Consider the following 16360-nt stretch of genomic DNA (forward strand, 5'->3'; position numbering starts at 1 on the left):
TTTGTTGGTATTTTTTCTTTCAGTAGGGAACCTTAATTTGTTTCAATTTTTCACATTTCAATTTGCCTTTTCATTAATGTTTACCTAATCACGTTGGATTTCGAACTAATTTCTGTATCTGAGGTGTGTGCAGATCAAACTGCACAAAATCTAGAATAGTGCTCACCGCCTTTTTGTGAGTAATTACCTAGTGAATTAGTAGCTACTGTTTAATAGTGGTGTGAGACCATTCCATAACTAGGACAGTTAGTAGAATTAGTGAAATTATCTCAGTACAAAATGGAATTAGAAAAAGAAATAAGGCAAACATATACAAAAGTGAACCTCTAACCAGAGAGATAGAGTCCAAAACAATAGATGTCTCCATCTCAGGCCTCTGTCTGGAAGTAGAGACCATACAAGTTATCGACAAAGTCGAGTTGAAACTAAAAACCAAAGTTAAGAAAGCGAAAATGGCCACAGTATGGGGATTCGGGAACATTAAGACAGGTATACGAATCCTCACTGTGCAAAAGAAGATGCCCCAAAAATTCCGAAATTCTTTTATCTAATGGGATTTAGGCTGAAAGCTGGTTCCGGGCGTGCAAGAACTTCAGGAAGTGCCCTAAATGTCAGCAGACAGGGCATAACTCTAAGGAGTGCACAAACCAGCAGGCACAAACAACAACAACAACAACAGCAACTTACGCTAGCAAAGTAGATAGCAATCAACCAATACCCAACAGTGACTTTAACACACAACTAAGTAGATTAATACAGGAAATAAGAAACGGGGGTGGGGGAGAGACAAAACTGATATATCAGTAAACAACGAACTCGTGAACTTACCAGAAATAGACGTAACAGAAATAAGGGACAATTCACCAACCCCAGAATGGGAGAAAATCTTAAGTCCCAATAAAACAGGGAAATTAAAAACTCCCTACACGAGAAACCCAATTACACTGACTAATAGGTTCTCTCACAAGAGGAGGAAAACTCCCTGGGAGACGAAAAGGGAAAAACGGAAGGTGAGGAGTCAGAAGTGAGCAGGAATCACCTGACCTCTACTCCCTTACCAAAATTTAGACTGAAAAAAGGAAAGCCCTCTCCAGGTCGGGTTCATCCCAGGAGAGATGCAATAGTGACACAGAAGGAGAAAGTCCGCAGTCAATTTATGAAATCAAGGAGGATAAGATCGGGGGGGGGGGAATAAAAAAAATTGAGGCAGGAACAAGAAAGTGAGCAAGAAAGTGACAGTGAAGACCAGAGCGAAATAGACAGTGACAGAGATAAAGAATACAGTGAAAACGACATTAAGACAGGAACCGAAAACGAAACTGACTCAGAAATGATTGAACACGAAAATGAAACGGAAATGTACACAGAAAATACTACAGACCAAACGAGTATAGACAGGACAGAAGAGAATACAACGGAGGAAGTTACTCCAACATATAGTAATACGGGGGGGGGGGGAATGTAAAGTATGTATGTTAATTAATTCTAATTATAAAATTAATTAACATACATACTTTACATTCATAACTATATTTTTAAATAATAATCACTGTAAAACCGGAATGCGGCAACCTGGAAGGAAAATGAAAAATGGAAGAAAAAACTTCCGTGTTTCATCTATAAATGTAAATGAGATTAATAAAGATAAATTAATTAAATTATGTAATGAAACCACTAACGACATTCTATTTATACAGGAAACACATAATGGATTCACTAAAGAGTTACTGGCGTTATGTGAGGAAAAAATGAATGGTATACTGATTTTAAATGATTTTAAGGGGAAAGACGTAAGAGGAGGGGTAGCAACATTTATTAAAAATAATAGGGGAGTAAACTGGAAAAGGGAAAATGAAGGGGATTTTTTTAAAGGGAGAATGATCCACATTATAAAAGATGTCCACCTTTTAAATGTATACATGCCGGCAAATAAATACCACAAACAACAATTTTTAGAAAACTTATCAAAATACATGGAAAAATATACCATGGAAAATTTAATTTTAGGGGGAGATTTTAACTGGGTGGGGGAAAATATAAATAGAGTAGGGGAATTAACTAAAATGACGTAAGGTTTAAACCAGAGATGGAATTTTTCCTAAACAAGCACAAAATGGTAGACGTATATAGGAAAATTAAATTTACTTAGGAGGGAATACACATACGATTACAAAATATACAAAGGGAGTAGATTAGATACATTATATTTTACCTACTATGAAAAAAAGTTATATCAAAAACAGGTATTACAGATCTTAAAGTTTCAGATCACAAGTTAATATATTTAGAAATAGAATTGAAAAACAAATATAAATGGTGTAAAGGGAACTGGAAAATGAATAACAAGATTTTGGATGAAAAAGATTTTATCGAAGAAATTAAAGTAGAAATAAAAAAAAATTATAGATAAGGGAAACATAGATAGTTTAAATGAATGGGATAAATTAAAAATTTTATTGAAAAAAAAGATAATACATATTAAAAAATAAGAAAGAAAAAACAAAAAATGGAAAAGACGCGATTATAAGACAGCTAGAAAATATTAATACAAATGAGAGAGAGAATATACGTAAAGGGAAATTAAATCAAATATTAGATGAAGAAAACACAGGGAGAGAGATAAGGGCTGGAAAATTTACCACAATATATAAAAAAAAGCTGAGGGTCTATATAAAAGAAAAGAGTTAAGGAGGGGTGGATGGGTGAAAAATGTTTTTAAACTTTAGAAATTAATGAAGGAAAATTTTAAAACATATTGAAGAATTTTATAGCATGTTGTATACCTCTCAACATATTAATAATAACACAATAGAGGAGTACCTACAAGGAATAGATTGCGAGATGATATCATCAGAACACAAGAACTTGTGTGACGATTTCATCTCAAGAGAAGAAATACATAATTTGACTAACGGGAAATCAACAGGTAGAGATGGACTCACCTCGGAGTTTTATATGAAATTCCGTGGCGAGTTGTTGCCCATTTTAGAATGGTTATACAACAAATTTGAGAAATGATAATATGAGAGAACGCTCGAGGGAAGGGATTATAATACTAATATACAAAGGGAAGTGGGATAGGGAAGATCTAAAAAAAAGTGGAGGCCCATCTCCTCCTCCCCCTAAATACGGACTATAAGTTATTATGTAAAATTTTAGCAGAAAGAAAGAATTTAAAAGGGAATGAATAAAATCATAAACATAAATCAAACATGTTGGGCCAAGAGGAGGGACATTCAGAATAACATTTTAAGTATTAAAACAATTATAGATTATATACAGGAATGTGGGCTAAAAGGTGCTATGGTACTTTTTGACCAGGAAAAAGCATTTGACAGATTAGAACACAACTATATGCAAAAAGTCTTAGAAAAATGGATTTGGAAATAACTTTCAAAAGTGGACTAAAATCCTGTACAACAAAATAACCTCAAGAACACATGTCAATGGAGCGAAGACGGGAAAGAAAATTTGACATACAAAGATCAGTGAGGATGCCCACTATCTATGCTATTATATGTAATAGCAATTGAGATCCTAAGTATAAGAATAAGACTGAACACTAAAATTGAAGGTATTAAAGTTCCAAATATAAAGGATGAAATTAAGATGCTACAACATGCAGATGATTGTACTAACTTTATAAAAGACCCAAATTCCTTCATACACATGCAAAAGGCTTCAGGGTCTAAAATCAACCATGAAAAAACATAAATATTAAAGATAAGGAACTGGTGGGGCAATCACCCCGGACTGCCCCCCCCCCCCCCATCTAATCAAGGACTGAGTTAATTCATTGGGAGCCTACTTTGGGAGAACAGATGAACATAAAAACTGTAAAAACCTGGAAAAGAAAATAGAAGAAAATGTGAATATCTGGGCACTAACGCCACTATGTATAATGGAACGGGCCCAGGTGGCCAAAAACATACATGTACTCTAACATGAACTATATTTTAAAATCTACAGAAATAGAAAATGCCACATTAGAAAATAGATAATTATATTATTAATTATATATGGGACTTTAAAACCCACAAACATAAATAAAGAAACGTTATATAGAGCGAGAGAAAGGGGGATTAGCATTACCTAATCCCATTTTAATTAAATATGCCAACATTTTAAATAGATTTAAAAGATTAAAATCTGAACCCAACCTACCGTGGGAACGGATATATATATGCATATATATATATATATATATATATATATATATATATATATATATATATATATATATATATATATATATATATATACTGGTACGGTTTTACGAAGTGGAATAGGAGGGAAATATATCAAAATAATCAATTAATAAAAAAATTAGAAATACCTAGAAAGTTCAGGCATATTAAAGAATTACTAACTAAATATCGTGATAAAAGAGACTTATGGGAGAAGGATGAAAAATATAGATATCAATGGATAAAAGAAGATACAACAAAAAGGTATGAGTAAAGTAGAACAAGAAAATTTAGGGGTAAATTGGGAAAGAGCCTGGGGGCACTGGAACAAATTAGGATCACTTAAAATTGAAAGCCTCTGGTTCAAATACATGCACAATGCATGGTTGACAAGAGAGGTGGGAGTGAGACGGCACATGATCAGAGTATCGCCAAAATGTCCACTGTGTAAAAACGCCTCTTTCAGTAAGTACCGTACCATGACGCAACGTGAAAAAAAAGAAAAGAAGAAAGACTAAAGTTAATAGGGGAAATATGCAAAAAGGACAATTACAAAAGAGAAAACGATTTATTTTTAGATGGGAAATTTGACAAAAATACACTTTATAAAATTACAGATTACATTGTTGAAATAATGAGGGCCTGTGGGCAAATAATAGTGATGGGTAGATAACTATGAATTAACTTGTTAAGAAATTGGTATTTGGGGAGAGGAGTGAACATAATTGGGAGGGGAATGGGAGGGAGAGCTCGGGTTGGTTACCCATTAGGGGTGTGATACTGTCAGTGCGCAGGCCAGAGCCTCCAACTCATTCCCCGACCCAGACATGAGCCCGACCAAACCCCAGGACCCTTTCAAGTCTTAAATTTTTTAATTTTTTTTTTTGGTACTAAAACTCATATACATAATTTGAAAATTTACTAAATCTAAAAGTACGAAACTACAGGGAATCTATATGGGAAAAGTACAAGGCGATGACATCATTTGGCTACGTCACTTGGCGCTACGCGAAATGGACAGGCCTATGAAAGAGTCTTGGAAAAACACCCCATATAGAACATAAACAGACAAAACAGAAACACAAATACAAGCAGAGAATAATACATAGTAAATACCCCACTGACCCCTTCTTTATCTCAAACCATGCAGCTCCCGTACTGTATGGTTGCCCTTCTTCAATCCTGTAGTTATACAAACAATTTTTTTTAGAATTTTTCTAAAGAAATAATTTAATAAAATAATCAAAGGAGGCCTAACTCGATTCAGGAGAAATACAATGAGAATAAAGAAGTGTGGATCTTGAATCGAGCAGAGCCTACCTATTTCTAATTCTAGCACTTTTTGCGAGGAACGACACAGATTAACACTCGAATAAAACAATAGAATTATTTTTCATTACCTAATATACCGCACCTTTCCGATCGCCAAAATTCTAAATTGAAAATAAATTAACGGAAAATAACATAAGATATATTAAAATGGATTCTAAATCCAAAGAATTGAAATAAGACAACTGGGAATAAACTTGATTTATACTTGCTGTCTCAAACATACATAAAATATAGCATACACACAATATAGCACTAATACACATAGCAAACACTGAGACTTAGGCGACCTCTACCAAAGGTCACAACATTTTCAAGGGAAGGTACTTCGAGCAAGGTGAATAAAACCAGGCTCGGACGAACAACCCTTTATATAACATTAGGGAAAAATAAATACCCCCCTCAAAAATGTAAATTTAAATTTTTGATACAAAAATCCGTTTAAATAGAACATACAACATATGTGAGGGGGAAACACACAAACATACAATACTTTTTATTTTATTTTTTTTGGAAATGAGGGGGCATCTGTCTAGTGCCTCCCCCCCCAAAAAAAAAAAAAAATTTAAAAACAATTTTATCAAAAGCTTAAATGACGAGAGAGCGAGTTTACTGCATACAAATATAAATGTTAGTATTGGAATCTTGGCACTAAGTCATATTTGTTACATGTTTCCTATTTTTATTCTCAAGATTTTCAATATAATTTTCCAATTTTAATTGCCCTGGAGGTGAGTGCGTACATGCGGTTATTGGCGTTCAACAAATAAAACAAAGTTTCTTAAAGACGATGTAATGCCATTTAGTCAAAGAAATATTGATATTAGGGAAATAATGACGAAATACATCAATGAAAATTAAAGATAACTGACGCTTTTAATATTTATTTTCCCTTACCCCTTCCTCCACCCCATTCCCCGTTGTCGTACCCAGTGTTAATCATATGGGTGTATTTTATATTACCTTCATCTTATCCCCCCCCCCCCCATCGTCCTGATCCAAGATTGCCAGAGTGAACTTGTTCTATTCCATAATGCAGCCCCATTAAACACACACACAGAGACACACTTATGTCGTCCACCACTACTAAGCTGTATCCAGGGCAAGGTTTCGAAAAGCGTCGTCAGGTCGAAATACCTAATATTCCTCTCTCTGAATGTTTTTCGGTGTGTTTCCTCTCTTATAATAATCAAAAGACAGTAGGACAAATCACGTACATCGATTAACTTGCGCAAAATTAAAACTAAAGGCAATGGTCGTTCTTCTATATTTTCAGGAGACCCAAACAAATCAGGAATAGAGGTATACGAGATGGTTAGGGACGAGTTCGATTTCCAGAATCTAAGCATTAGATTAGAGGAGGTATGTATGTATGTATGTATGTATGTATGTATTGTTGTTGTTGTTGTTGTTGTCATAGGGTTTAACGCCATTTTTCAGCACAAGATAGGCTATACATGGCGGCCAGTATTAATGGTGGAGGAAGAATCCGGGAAAACCCCGGAAAGAACCACCGACCCACTGTGTGTGTGTGTGTGTGTGTGTGTATGTATGCATGCACACACACACACGTACGTATGTATGTGGACTGAGTTTTGCGTAGCCGACTTTTAGCTTGTTGGCAACATGCCAAACTAACTTGTCCACGAGCGTTATTAGTCAATATGGTTGCAATAGCTACATAAGAATTAAATAAATTTGTATCCTCTTCATTCCTCGTGAGATATAGTCCACGAGATAAATATTCATTTTAGCGTACAATATTAATCCTGTGAATAATGGTCAGAAATGTCAGTATATTAGGAGCCATTTTGTGAAGAAATAAAAGACTACCATGAAAGAAAGGTACTCTTTATTAAAGTCGACTTTTGCTACATGAGCCCTATAAGAACTGGCATTACACTGGTCAACAGTGAAATCATTACTGACTTGAAAAGGCCCTAATCTGTAGTATTTTGGTGTGCCGAACACGAATATAACCGTGAAAAATTTGTATTGGCTCTCATTTTGAAGATATTCATATACCTCATTTTCTATGTTTCACTGTGTAAATTTCTCCAGTAGGACTGCAGCAACATCCGGAATAATGATGTAACATTGCATAATACCATCATGCTCACATCATCCACAGTTGATTGCATCATTTTCTGATGCAATGCAATACTAATGCCATGCGGCTGCTGAAGTAAGTTGACGTCAGCAGTGTACTATACATGTGTAGGCCTATTATACTAATGCCAGGCGGCTGCTGAAGCTGACGTAAGCAGTGTACTATATAAAGCCCAATCAGATAGGTTCAGCATTTAAAATATTTTAGACGTTGTGCGAGACAGTTCAAGCTACTGTTACATAAAACTTATTATTTTATCCATTTACGTACAATAAAGAACAGTAATGCCTCGAAAGTGTGTTAATACCGCGGACAATTTTTGCTATATTTGTGGGGAAGTGACATTTGCCAACCAGAAGAAAAGTATCAATTCTCAAGTGAAGAAGGCATATCATCTTTACTTCGGATGCAAGGTTGGTGACCAAGACAAGCCTTGGGCTCCGCATATATGCTGTGCTACATGTACAACACAGCTTTCACAGTGGTTGAATTGCAAAAGGTCATCAATGCCGTTTGCAGTCCCAATGGTGTGGAGAGAGCCAAGCAACCACCTAAATGACTGTTACTTCTGCTTGGTTCCTCCTCTTTCCGGCGGAATAACGAAGCGAAAGAAGTCGAGAATAGTCTACCCAAACATTCCGTCTGCATTGAGACCAGTTCCACATGGTGAGGGACTTCCTATTCCAGAACCTCCAGCAGAATATTCTCTTGATTCATCTGACGAAGACAAAGGCGAGTCGACCTGTTCTTCTCCTGGTCCATCAGCATGCAGTGATCCAGATTTTCACTGTGGTGCATCATCAACCCCACACAGAATAACACAGGAAGAACTAAATGACCTGATTCGTGATTTGGACTTATCAAAGAACAAGGCAGAATTGCTAGGATCAAGACTCCAACAATAGAATCTTCTAGAAGAAGATGTCACAATTACTGCATATCGAAAGCGCCACCAGCAATTGGAGCCTTTCTTCAGAAAGGAAAGTAATCTGATATTCTGTTCCGATATTGAGGGCCTCATGAATGCTTTAAAAATCACTCATGACCCACAAGAATGGAGACTATTTGTGGACTCTTCGAAACTGAGTCTCAAGGCTGTGCTTTTGCACAATGGAAACATTCTTCCATCTATTCCAGTAGCGTATGCTGTCCACATGAAAGAGACATACGATAACTTAAGGCAGCTACTGAATTCCATTGAGTATAACAAGTACAGCTGGCACCTCTGTGGTGATTTGAAGGTAGTTGCCCTTTTAATGGGACTGCAGCAAGGATATACAAAATACATGTGTTTCTTATGCGAGTGGGATAGCCGAGCAAGGGAAATGCACTACATGAGGAAGGAATGGACTCACAGGCAGAATGTAGCCATTGGAGAGAAGAATATCCAACACCCAGCTCTGGTTGAGGCTCAGAAAATCTTGCTACCACCCCTTCACATCAAACTAGGTTTGATGAAGAACTTCGTGAAAGCCATTGACCGGACTTTGCCAGCATTCCGATACCTGCATGAAAAATTCCCTCGACTCAGCGAAGCAAAGATTAAAGAGGGAGTTTTTGTGGGTCCTCAGATTCGAGAGCTTTTCAAAGATGACCGGTTCAACAACTTGCTGGAAGGTGACGCGAAACAAGCATGGAATGCTTTTCGCCTAGTTTCTACAAACTTCCTCGGAAATGTTAGGGCAGAAAACTATAAGGAACTAGTAGAAGACATGTTGATGAAGTATAAGAAACTTGGCTGCAATATGTCTCTAAAGATTCACTTCCTTCATTCCCATTTGGATTTCTTTCCTAGCAACTGTGGTATTGTTAGTGATGAACACGGCGAACGTTTTCATCAAGATATCGCAACAATGGAACAAAGATACCAGGGAAAATGGTCCACTACAATGCTGGCTGACTACTGCTGGACACTCCTCAGAGATGCTCCCGAACAGCTGTACAAGAGACAGGCGAAGAAATCTAAGATGTAGTCAATGACTTGATTTTTTATAGGTAGGCTATTACAGTTGACCTTTTACTATTGGAATGCATTTCGTTATGTAAACATTAATTTCTTGCAGATTACAAAAAAACTAGAGCCAATTTTGCAATTTGACTGTCATATTCGTGTTCAGCACATAAAAATTGATAAGAATTGACTAATTTTATTTCAGTAACATGACTTTTGTAAAAATTTGTTGTCCAGTGTTATCATACTCACATGAGACAACAATTATCCAATGTAAAGTACACAGCTACTTCGTATGCGTCCCTACATGACATCATTTTTGTTTAATTTTGCTTTGGCTTTGGATTCAACGATGGTCTTCGGAAATCCATTGAATCAATAGATGCATAATTCAAATGTTAGGTCTCGATCAAGTTATTTAATATCCATATACTGTGTCAAGTGAAATCATACGAGTTCATTATAAGCGGTTATAGGAAATATAATTTAAGTATTTGCAGAATAAAGAATTCAAGTTTAATTCCAATTATTTGCCCAAACTTCTTAGGGCTACGCAACAGTTACATGGTTTATAAAGCTGAATAGTTTTAGACAAGTAATTCAAGATCCAACAAGTGTTATTGATACTTTCTCCACGTTTATTGATCTTTTTGCTGATCTGTTGAAATTGAAGTTTTCGATCTTAAGTACATGAACGCTGTGAAAGAGATCACTCTATGAAATTACCTTTGCCTTTATTGAAGTTGGACATGATCTTAAATCGTCACGTTAAAGGAAAATTTGTTGATATCATGGTTCAAAATTAAAATACTTGCTTCTGGTGACGAATGCATTGAACACGTATTGTTACAATACTTTCTACGGATAAACCTTGGCACAGAAGTGTTATGCAGAACATTCAAAATAACAGTTCGACTGAAACATAAACATTGTAGAAATCGAGTGAATAATCTTTTTGCAGGAAAAATAAACATTCTGCAATTAATAACACACATATCGAATTTCGACCTAATGATCAAAAACAGTGTGGGAAAAGATACTGTTGAAAGAAAGTCGTAACTGGTATTCCATTGTTATTTAGAAAAACAAGGAGGAAAGTTCAGTTATGTAAGCGTGATTTCACCGTTACTAAGAATAGAATAGCTTTTGAACGAATAATATTCTAGCTGATCTGACTTGTTGATTCTTAAAACCTGTATCTAAAGAGTGGATAAAACATTTTGAAGCAATCGTATGGGAATTTCTTTCCTGTACTGTGTTTGTAAATTAATAAATATTCACCTTCAAGAACATGTATACTTTGCATACGAAAACTTTTAAATTAATGGCAGCGAGACTCCAAACGATGTCATTTAACCATAATATTAGTTGATTGAACTTGTCTGATGCAATTGTAAGAGTCGGGAGTCTCAAGAATACATCAGCGTTGTATTTTGTGACATCCCAAATTCATTTCTGTGATACAGAGGCTTGCTACACGAATGCTCGGCTAGAATTGTGAAACTGTAGCATTTATATTCAATAGTTCATTAGTTCCTATTCTCACTGCGGCACAAAAAACATAAATTAATTAATTATTTTCAAGATAGTCAATGTTTTTTTGCATCAGACATTTTCACACAGTAAGTTGCTTTCAAGTGATGGCCCAACCTTTCGACATGACTTAAGAATTAACCTTACTGAGCTAGAATTCAATATATATATATATATATATATATATATATATATATATATATATATATATATATATATATATATATATATATATATATATATATAACAGTACATAAATTAATTATTTATATTTAAGATAATTAATGGTTTTTCATCAGACATTTTCACATAGTTAGTTGCTTTCAATTGATATCACAAATATTCGACATGACATAAGAATTAACCTTACTTTGTTTAACCAATATGTAGATTACAATTCACAAAAAAAAACTCCTCTTTCCTACGTGCCAAATTACATTGGGACAATTTGTCAAATTATACCAACACTATTAATAACATGGCATTTTTGTCAAACTATATTAACGCTATTGATTAAACAGCAATTTGTCAAACTATGCTAACGCTATCAATGATATAGCAATCTGTGAAACTATAGGAAAGCTATTAATGATAAAGCAACCTGTCAAACTATAGGAAGGCTATTAATGATACAGCAATTTGTCAAACTATAGGAAGGCTGCTGGCGATATAGCAATTTGACAAACTGTAACAACGCTATTAATGAACTAGGAATTTGTCAAAATATACTATAGCCATTGATGCCATAGCAATGTGTCAAAGCATGCTATTAATGATATAGCAATTCATCAAACTATACTAGCGTTTTTATGATACAACAATTTGTCAAACTATGTCAACGCTATTGATGATATAACAAGTTCCATAAATCAAATTATTTGAAAGCCACAATCAATATTTTTTTCTAAATAGTCAACACAAATATTCTACTATATTTTTAAGCTTGCAAGAAACGATGGCAGTTTAAACTACGAATTTTTTTTATCAACCATCTTTAATACCAGAGCTTAATTTTGAGTCAATGTTGACTATTTACCATCATGACTTTGAAAATTTGGCACTGTTCAAAACCAATAATTATTTTCTTTTCTTCAGCGTAAAACCTTGCGTTCATATTTAAATGACAGTGAAAATATACGATTTTATCGAAATTATAACGTTTTCCAAACTGCATGAAAGGTTCAAACTATTCAATTGAAAACTAAATCCAACAACAACATCCGCAACCTCTCTCTCTCTCTCTCTCTCTCTCTCGCTCGCTCGCTCTCTCCTGGTGAAATTTGGCGCTGTTTATTGTGTTTATTTATCATATATGTGTAAGAAAGGGCAACACTAAGTTGGTAAAAACTTTCTGTCTAACCACTGTGATCAATTTGAACTAATCAAATGTGTTCAAACCAGGGCTATGCCGTATTGGAGGCCGACGTAGTACCGTCACAATCCCATAACGAAACGGTCGGAGAATATACATGGGTGGGATACTATGACAAACAGGACTGGAAAATCTTGTTATACGATACCACTCCACTAAATGATACGGGTATGCCAGTCCAGCACTCCACTCCAGCCACTATCCGACATTCATCAGGAGGTGAGGTGGGCCGAGCTTTCAGCTTGCACTGGATTCTGTTGGGAATAATTATTGGCGTTTTAGTATTAAAAGAGTGATACGATTGTATACAGGTCTATTTGGACTGAACGGAGAAGTTCAATCTCACACACTTTGATTTCTAACCAAACTAGCACTACAATATGCCTAATTTAGAGCGAGAACACTTTGTTATAATCTCTTCACCGATATTAATCATGATGTCCAGTCTCAGGACCCGTAGCAAGCATTTAGTTCTTTTTATGTTATCTATATTTGTATCACAACCTCTGTAGTTATAGTCCATGTAAATATTTTTTGTCGGCAAAAATGTAGAAGAGCACCGCTTTTGTGCTCCAGCTGGCTTAGCTACAATTGCCATTAAAATCGGTGTCTCAAAAATCCTGCTGAAGAAAACATTTTGATATTGTGGAGGAGGGGATGCTATTGTAAGTCTGATATTGTTTTCTATTCATACATATATTGTTTTGTACACATCATATAAGAATAACACGTGATTGTGAGACATGCCTATATCAATGCATAGAACGTTAGTCTGTAGCAAGATATTTTGTAGATTTAGAAAATCACTTTATTTCATTAATATAAGCCTCCGGCCCATAATACAAAGTTCTATTTATGGCATGCGCAATTGGAAGGTACCATTTTCTTTAATACAGGTGAAATATTAAATCTTGAGTTACTTCATCCCTTTTTTCTCTACACTTATTTCCGAATAGTTCAAATTTCACGTGATTATTTATAGATAAAAGAGAATCGCTCCTAGCAAGTAGTGTGAAACATTATACAGCGTCACTGAATCATTGCTAGCCACTTGCGAAGCATTTCTTTGTTGTGGATAATTCATAGATGTTTTGTAGATATTTGCCCAATGTACAACTGAAGTATCTTTAAAGAAAAGTTTCTCTGCTGTGATGAGCAAAAACAACATTTATGACGATATATGTGTAAGTGTATGTGTGTTCTGTGTTTCTGATTGTATGGATTAGGGCAATAGGGCATTAATGTTCACAAGCACATGATAATGAGTATATACTACATGGCATCACACATCACGTGGTATTATCGGAAATATAAATGGTAAATATAAGTTGGTGAATTTGGTTTGATTTGGTGAATTTGGTTTGATGCCTAACGGTTCAATAACACATGTAGGTTATTTAGTGCCAAAACAAAACGTAAAACGTAAAATGCCTCGCTCAAGGACGCACCACGCTGTCGACGATAGCTGATCTAATGGTAGGATTCCAATCTACATCCTTTCAGTCGCAAGTCCCCTACTCCAACCACTCACCTACTTTAACTTTTGCGTGTAGCCGATTTTACATTCCCAAGCGCAAAAGGGCATGAATATAATTTATTTGCAAACGTGTTCATGCTAACAGTACATAGATGTGATAAAATATAGATTATTCTCTCATTTGCCGGTATAATTATTTTCCACATATTTGATTTAAAATTTTGAGTAAGTAAAAGGTGAAACTGGTTAGTATATATTCAGAAATAAAACAGGTTAAGATAAATGATTAACTATTTATGAGTGGGTGGCAGGAACCTGTCTGTTTGGCACAAATTAATTAGAAACAATTGTAGTGATTTATATTATGGGTTACATACTATTTTAGAGATAATCCATTGTTTGTTTGTGATGAACGTATACAAAATGCATATCATTACCTATTTATGTACATATAAATTAATTCACAGTCTAAATCATCTGTATATGAATCAGTGACTACTAATATGGTGTTATAATGATCATCTGATTTTACTGGGAGGGTTAATATTTATTTGTTTGAATTATTCAAAACGTATACTAAAGACACGAAATGCTTTGTATAATTAAGGAAACATTTAAAATTGTATTTCTCTACTGAGTTTAGTTTGCCATATTAATACGGAAAGACATGATGTCTTTATTCCTAGATATTAATAATATGACGTATTCCTTTCGGTAATGTCTAATCCCTGACACGGTTTCTATTGTGACACAATGTCACGCAATCCATGAAAATTTGTAAGCCATTTTATGGAGAAAGTTGTTTTGTTGTTCTTGGTGTTGTTTAATAGATGTGGGAACTTGTAATCCGAAATCACTGGAAACATTAATAGTATGAAATATGTATATGCTAACAAAATTATAATTTTGCATGATCTGTGCCTTTTTTAACCTGTAATTGCTGATTTATTCATCAGTTGTTTATACAATGTTTCTAAAGTTTGAATTATTTACCTAATGTCATTTAATTGTATAATAAATAAATTTTAAATTCAAGATTTTCGTCTTACTAATTATGTTATCTAGACCAAGTCGCAATTTTCATATCTTGACTTTCTTTCACCTTCTTGTTGGAATTCTAATTCTTTTATATTTGTTCATGTTGTTAAAATATGACTATGTAATTAAATATAAAAATGATTCAGTTATTTAAGCAATAAATTAAAGAAGTATTTCCACTAATTGATCAATCAACATAGTAAAAGTTTGAGCTGTACACCCGTGAATATCAAATTGTCGTCTGAACTGAAAACTAAAAACTTTATTCATAGTAATAAAGGTATCCGGTATTTGCACTATCGTCTATAATAAACTTAGTTTTAATAAACTTAGTTCAATCACATATATAATTAGAAATACCTTAATGGCGGTTGCGTTTAGTGACACAAAGAACTTTTCAACTGGAAGGTGTATAGCAATTACAGAGTTTGAAGACGTGTTTATCAGATGCAGCTGTCTCTTGTACAGAACCGTGTCAGTTGTGGAATTTAAAAAAGTGCTCTTTATAAAAAACACTATAGTAGCCATTCCTTCGTGATCCACGGTCTTTGGGTGTTTAAACACATCAATGTCAGCCAATGCTACAATCAATTAGAATTGGCAAAATTAATATGTGGAAAGTTTCTCTTACTCGATAATCCTAGTATGTAGGCCCAAAACGAATGCCACGTTCACAGCTACGAACTCATATTTAATATACTTACAGTGACTAAACTAACCTTGGGACACAATGCTTCATGTACATTGCTTACTTTTGGAGCCTCTCAATTAGGTTCGTTTATAAAATTATTATAAATGAAGATTGGTCCCGAACAAGCGCTGTCAAAGCATATAAAAGCGATTTCTATTCATTATTGTAAAAAAGCTAACACACTTTTGAGATAATTTTGTGTTCATATTTTCAAAGTTAAATATATTTAAAGTTAGCTTTCAAGTAAATTCATATAAATTTCAACCAATTGCAGACATGAATAATAGACATTACGAAACCATGGACCGAGTCTAATGAAATCTGCCTGATTTAGTTGTATTTAGGCATTTTATATGTATATGTATGTAAATGTTAATATTAAGAAACGATGTGGCTTACAAAATAAGTTTTCCAGGTGCCATATCTTTGTTTTTCACCAGCTATTTTCGCACATGCAAATGGAAGTTGATGATATGCGTCAGTTCATCTACAGCAAGGATACTTCAATAAATCTGCCAGAGACACTTCGAGGACTGTAAAGAAAATTGAATAATGTTAGAAAACAAAATCGATATCCGAGCTATCCACAAAATGCCCCCACCCCATGATATTGATTATTGGATGCTAAAGTTCTTCCCGTCACTTGGAAAGCAGACGGTCAGGAGTTTTATC

The 16360-nt window shown here is 34.6% G+C and overlaps 1 protein-coding gene across 1 annotated transcript in view; it reads left to right on the forward strand.

Annotated features, from left to right (window-relative positions):
• The window catches only part of LOC149780603 (uncharacterized), a 100650-nt gene extending 85656 nt beyond the window's left edge, over positions 1-14994 (forward strand). The window contains exons 14-15 of the mRNA XM_089937723.1: positions 6793-6878; positions 12512-14994. Coding sequence (XP_089793849.1) covers positions 6793-6878; positions 12512-12778 — 353 coding nt within the window. The 3' untranslated portion in view covers positions 12779-14994. The remainder of the gene's footprint in view (positions 1-6792; positions 6879-12511) is intronic.
• Positions 14995-16360: the final 1366 nt, after the last annotated feature.

Source organism: Sinohyriopsis cumingii, chromosome 16 (genome assembly GCF_028554795.1).
Source record: "Sinohyriopsis cumingii isolate HCF-2022 chromosome 16, ASM2855479v2, whole genome shotgun sequence".
NCBI lineage: Eukaryota > Metazoa > Mollusca > Bivalvia > Unionida > Unionidae > Sinohyriopsis > Sinohyriopsis cumingii.